Consider the following 6,000-nt stretch of genomic DNA (forward strand, 5'->3'; position numbering starts at 1 on the left):
GTCTTTAGTACCTTTTAAGGGTCTTGAGAGTGAACCAATTGTGCCAATGGAGGCCTTTCAGAGCCATCAGATTTCAACTAAAATATCTTCATTTCTGTTCCGAAGATGAACGGAGGTCTTACGGGTGTCGAACGACATGAGGGTAAGTAATTAATGACAGAATTTTCATTTTTGGGTGAACTAACCCTTTAATAACTGTTGTAACTGACTGTTAATAACTGACTGTTAACAAGTTTGCTACATTTGCAATCATTAAAGATACGTTTAAAAAATTAAAGTATTTTCTGTGTGCATTTGAAAGCCATTTATGGCTCATGTAGATGTTTAGCTGGTAGAATAAACAATAAAAATAAAGTAAAATAAAAAAAAAATGTAAGAAGTAACGATTAAAAAGGGGTGGAATACATTTTTTTATAATAAAGGTAACTAAATAAAATTGTTCAAGTTCAACTAAATGTGTTAAGTATAAGTAACATGATTAAATTGGGGTGGAATTACTAATTGTTTTTATATTAAGCTGACTAAATAAAATTGATTAAGTTCAACTTAATATGTTTGTTTAAATGGAGATAAAATCAATTGATTGCAACCACTTACGATATTTTTTTTAGTAAATTCAACTAATCATTTTTTTCAGTGTACACACGGCGCATGAGAGAAACCGGTTTCTGCACGGAGCGCCGTGATGGGTTTAACAACGCTCACCACATGGATCATATAGCACTGATATAGACCGGAGCAAGCGCATTTAAATTTTTTATGGACATATTTCATAAACTCTAGTGCTCTAGACATGAACCGGAAGTGTGTATGCGCGCATATTTCATCATGTCTTATTAAAATGAAATATGCACTGATTACACTGATACAACCGTATGTCTGATCAACGCGCTGACACGATGGATTATTCTGCTACACAAAAGAAAATGTAAATTAATAAATAAACTGACAATTCAAAGAAGAATGGGCAACAAAGTTACTGCTTTATTTTTTCTGTGTTAAACTGATGGGTGTCATTAGTTCAGAGAGTGCTCTTAAATTGCAAATATCCGCGTTTGTTGTTATATAGGGTTAGATTTTTAAAATGCTTAAGGTGCCCTCAACTCAACTTTTGATATTCAGGTGTCGGTAAGTATGACGGAGCGTGTTGCAGGTCTGTTTTATTGGTTGTTGTCTCTCCACAGCATCATTTTGTGAGGCTTTGTAAACCTGTATTAAAGGGTTTGTTCACCCAAAAATTAAAATTCTGTCATTAATTACTTACCCTCATGTCGTTCGACACCCGTCAGACCTCCGTTCATCTTCGGAACAGAAATTAAGATATTTTAGTTGAAATCTGATGGCTCTGAAAGTCCTCCATTGGCTCAATGGCACTGTTCACTCTCAAGACCCTTAAAAAAGGTACTAAAGACGTCGTTACAAAGTCCATCTCACTACAGTGGTTCTAAAATAACTTTATGAATCGGCGACAATAGTTTTTGTGCGCAAAAAAACCCTAAATAACGACTTGCATAGTGATGACGATTTCAAAACAAAGCATCATGAAGCTTCGAAGCGTTATGAATCACTGAGTCGATTCAGCGGTTTGAATCGCCAAATTTCAGCAGTTTGACACGCGATCCGAATCATCATTCGGCTCAGTGATTCATAACGCTTCGAAGCTTCATGATGCTTTGTTTTGAAATCGTCATCACTATCTAAGTCGTTATTTAGGGTTTTTTTGCGCACAAAAACTATTGTCGCTGATTCATAAAGTTATTTTAGAACCACTGTAGTGAGATGGACTTTGTAACGACGTCTTTAGTACCTTTTAAGGGTCTTGAGAGTGAACGGTGCCATTGAGCCAATGGAGGACTTTCAGAGCCATCAGATTTCAACTAAAATATCTTAGACCTCCGTTCATCTTCGGAACAGAAATTGACGGGTGTCGAACGACATGAGGGTAGTAATTAAGTAATTAATGACAGAATTTTCATTTTTGGGTGAACTAACCCTTTAACTCTTGTGTGGAATTTTTCTACAATATTCACTCATCATGACAGCAAAACTAGCATTCTAGTGAATCTCCAGCAGTTTTTCCTCTCTTAATCAGTAGAAAATGTGATTAACACCCGGTCATGCATAGGGGAAAAAATACAGTCATATACCGTGAAACCAATATAATTTAGAAAAATACCGTGATATACATTTTTGGTCCTACCGCCCAGCACTAATTCATGCATTACGACGTTTCACTAGCAGAAGAGGACAAGTGGTATATTTAAGATCGGATAATGGTACTAACTTTATTGGAGTACAAAGAGAACTGAAGGAGGCTCTTGCTACAGTAAATCATGATACAATTCAAGGAGTATTATCACAGGTTAGAATTCGTTGGAGCTTTAATCCACCAGTAGGTTCACACCGTTTTGACTGGGTGTATGGTAATGTTTTTGGTTCCTTTTTTATTGCATTTGAATTGTTAGGTTTGTTTACCATTAACAATTAGGGGTCGGTATGTAGGAGCCAAAATGTGTTTGAAAAGGTCATGTGTTATTCTCATTTTGAAATCTGTGATGCTGTAGATGCTTCCTTATGCTGTAGGTAGGCGTTTTGACCCGGAAGGGCAAAAAGGTTTTAACCGCAACAGCGAAAGCGGTGAACGCATGTAAAACTTGCCTTTAATGTATGTATTGAATACTAAATTGGACATTATGCATGGTGGTGTTTGTGGAGCCAATAAACTGTGTAGGGTGATGCAATGGAAGAATGGTCTTCTCGTTTCTTATGGATGAAGTAAACAACGCAACAAAGCAAGAAAGTGAGTCAACCTAATTACTCCGGGCCCAAACAACTCAGTAGCTTAAAGTATTAGATTTAGCTCCTACAACGATGATAAAGATAGTTCTAAAAGTAATTCTAAAAATGTAAAAGAATACCACAGTCCACACCACAACTATAAAGATAACGGCACAACGAAACAATATAGTTGGAATCACTTTCAGAATGATTTTTTTCCAGTTGATGAACGTTAAAAACATTGAGAGCCAATTAGTATCCATACTACTTTAAAGAGCTTGAGCATGTAAAACTTGCCTTTAATGTATGTATTGAATACTAAATTGGACATTATGCATGGTGGTGTTTGTGGAGCCAATAAACTGTGTAGGGTGATGCAATGGAAGAATGGTCTTCTCGTTTCTTATGGATGAAGTAAACAACGTAACAAAGCAAGAAAGTGAGTCAACCTAATTACTCCGGGCCCAAACAACTCAGTAGCTTAAAGTATTAGATTTAGCTCCTACAACGATGATAAAGATAGTTCTAAAAGTAATTCTAAAAATGTAAAAGAATACCACAGTCCACACCACAACTATAAAGATAACGGCACAACGAAACAATATAGTTGGAATCACTTTCAGAATGATTTTTTTCCAGTTGATGAACGTTAAAAACATTGAGAGCCAATTAGTATCCATACTACTTTAAAGAGCTTGAGCATCTAAAAAGTAAATGATAAAACTGCAGCGCACACTTAAAGTTATCCGCTGGTGTGGATGCCAATATAGTTTTATTTATAGTTTTCGTTCTTGGTGTGAATGAGCCTTTTACTGTGGGTGTGCCTTGCAATAAACACAGTGATGAAAAAGGATGTACCTTACATGACAAGATGTTACCAAAAGCAGAAAAGGTGTCATAGAGAGCCTTGTTGTCAATAGACTCATCCATGTTCTTGATGAAGATATTTCCCACACCAGACTTTCTCAGACCTGGATCTCGCTGTGACCACATTATCCTGATTGGACGACCCTTGATGACTTCATAATTCATTGTGTCAAGGGCACATTCCGCTTAAATATATATAAAAAAGAAAAAGTGAGATTCACTATAGAAGTGCTCTAATCACTTAAAATGTAGTCAGAGTTTATGGAATTAATTAAGTATACTTTTCATGCCACATGAATTCTACTTAATTCAAATGTTCTTGCTTGCTAAATTCCAGAACCAAATAGCAATTAAAAAGAATTCTTAATTCAATTCTGAATGGTGCAAAACCCTGGTGAGAGTGTCCTCACCATCAGCAGGCTGCTGGAAGTTGATGTACGCATATCCAAGGGATCTTCGTGTAATGACATCACGGCACACACGGATGGACATGATCTGACCAGCAGGAGAAAACTTCTGGTACAACATGGCCTCAGTGACATCAGGATGAAGGTCACCCACATACAGAGAGGCTAATGGGTATGCTGGTCCACTGCTATTCATCCTTCAAAAGCTCTGCAAAAAGAGTGCTTTATTTGAGAAACTTGATTTTTTACATTACCATGGCCCTATTGGCTGACAAATTTTAACATCATGCAGCTGATTAAATGGTTCTTGCTAGTTTGTCTGTGGCTTGTTACTGTATCTAACAGCTGAGAAATGACAAAGGGGGGTTAAAAATTCAGATCTCATTAAAATAACCCTAATCAAAATATTAAATATTATTATTAGCTCCATTCTCCAATTATCTCAATTTCCATTTGCCACATTCAAACGGCATTTTTGAAGATGCTACTTGTAGAGTGGCTCCAAAAAAAATCTTGTCGGATTTGGTCTGATATGGTTTTCAGAATTTGCCGTAGCAAAATGGCTCGATAGCAGCACCTACAAAATTTAAATTAAGCTCCATTCGCGCTATTTTTCACATACAAGTATGAAATTCGGACTAAACATGTAACAGCCCAATAACAAAATATATAAATAAATAACAGAAAGGGAGATTTTCTCTGCAAAATTTTTGCCATTTCCAGACGTACTTTAACAAACTCCTAGAGATTTAATCAAGTCAACATCATATTTGGTCAGTCTAATCTAAAGGCCTTGGCAAAGTTAAACTGTAAATTGACAAAGTTTAATGTTTCGCCATTAAACAGGAAGCTCAGGCATACAATGCCGATCTGCCCCAAACTTTACATGTTTTTTAGAGTCCTGCCCTGAACACATCTACATCGCAATATTCAGTTAGACATAGCACCACCTGATGGAAACAGGAAATGGCATGCTTTACACTGCAATTCACTCCCAGAAATACATTTAAATATGCCATGAAGTACCAAACATGCTAGAAACACGTTAAATGTGTTTTAATAAGGGCTAATGCATGTGGTTAACGCCAAGAAACAGGAAATTGGAGTAAATCAGGCATACAATGTCTAATCTGCCCAAGACACACATTTGAGAAGAGTCCTGCCCTGAACACATCTACATTACAATATTCAGTTATAGTAATAGTGCCACCCATTGGCAACAGGAAGTGACGTGTTAAACACTGTGATGCACTACTAGTAACATACTAAAATATGCAATTGAGTACTAAAAACCATTCTAAAACAGGCAATCAACTTTCTCCTGCCGCAGCCTGCTGTAGCCATAGCTACGTTCTGCATGACTTGATTGACAGAGGTCTCATCCAATCAGCGGTTAGTGTTCCATTCGCCACATATACCTACCTTTTCCGTTTTGTCTGACTTGTCGTTGTGTTTTCTGACTTGTTATTTTGTTTTCCGATTTGTCATGGTGTTTTCTGATTTGTTATCTTTTTTCCTGAATTATTATTGTGTTTTCTAACTTATTTTGTTTTCAGAATTGTGATTTGTTTTGCACTTCTCGGCCACCGTATAATACTACTACTAATAATAATGCCAACAGAGTTGTTTGAGTACATAATTTAGTCAACTGATTTACACACACGGTTTGTTTGCGCCATTGGCCAGTGAAGAAATTTAGGCATCTTTACTTTTTGAAAACACACTTTTTCTTCTTTTTATGGAGGCAGACAAACTTAAAAGGACTGCCGAGCTTATAACAAGTCCAATTGCTTATGCAGATCTCGTAAAGATGTCTGAGTGGAAACATTGGTATGAAGCATAGTTTGTTTACATCACATTGAGCCTTGCGTTATGAAAACAATGTTTGGGATACCACGATCAAAACTTTGTCATCCAAATTATAACAGGACGCTCCAATGTTTCCTCT

General features: G+C 36.6%; 1 protein-coding gene across 3 annotated transcripts in view; it reads right to left on the reverse strand.

Annotated features, from left to right (window-relative positions):
* Nucleotides 1-4,248, reverse strand: part of pabpc1l (poly(A) binding protein, cytoplasmic 1-like) — a gene marked incomplete at both ends in the record, with an annotated part of 94,686 nt that extends 90,438 nt beyond the window's left edge. For all 3 annotated transcript variants that reach the window (XM_079827891.1, XM_079827892.1, XM_079827890.1), the window contains 2 exons: nucleotides 3,637-3,830; nucleotides 4,056-4,248. In XM_079827891.1, coding sequence (XP_079684017.1) covers nucleotides 3,637-3,830; nucleotides 4,056-4,248 — 387 coding nt within the window. The remainder of the gene's footprint in view (nucleotides 1-3,636; nucleotides 3,831-4,055) is intronic.
* Nucleotides 4,249-6,000: the final 1,752 nt, after the last annotated feature.

The sequence above is a fragment of the Gobio gobio genome (genome assembly GCF_949357685.1).
Source record: "Gobio gobio genome assembly, chromosome: 10".
NCBI classification, from domain to species: Eukaryota; Metazoa; Chordata; class Actinopteri; order Cypriniformes; family Gobionidae; genus Gobio; species Gobio gobio.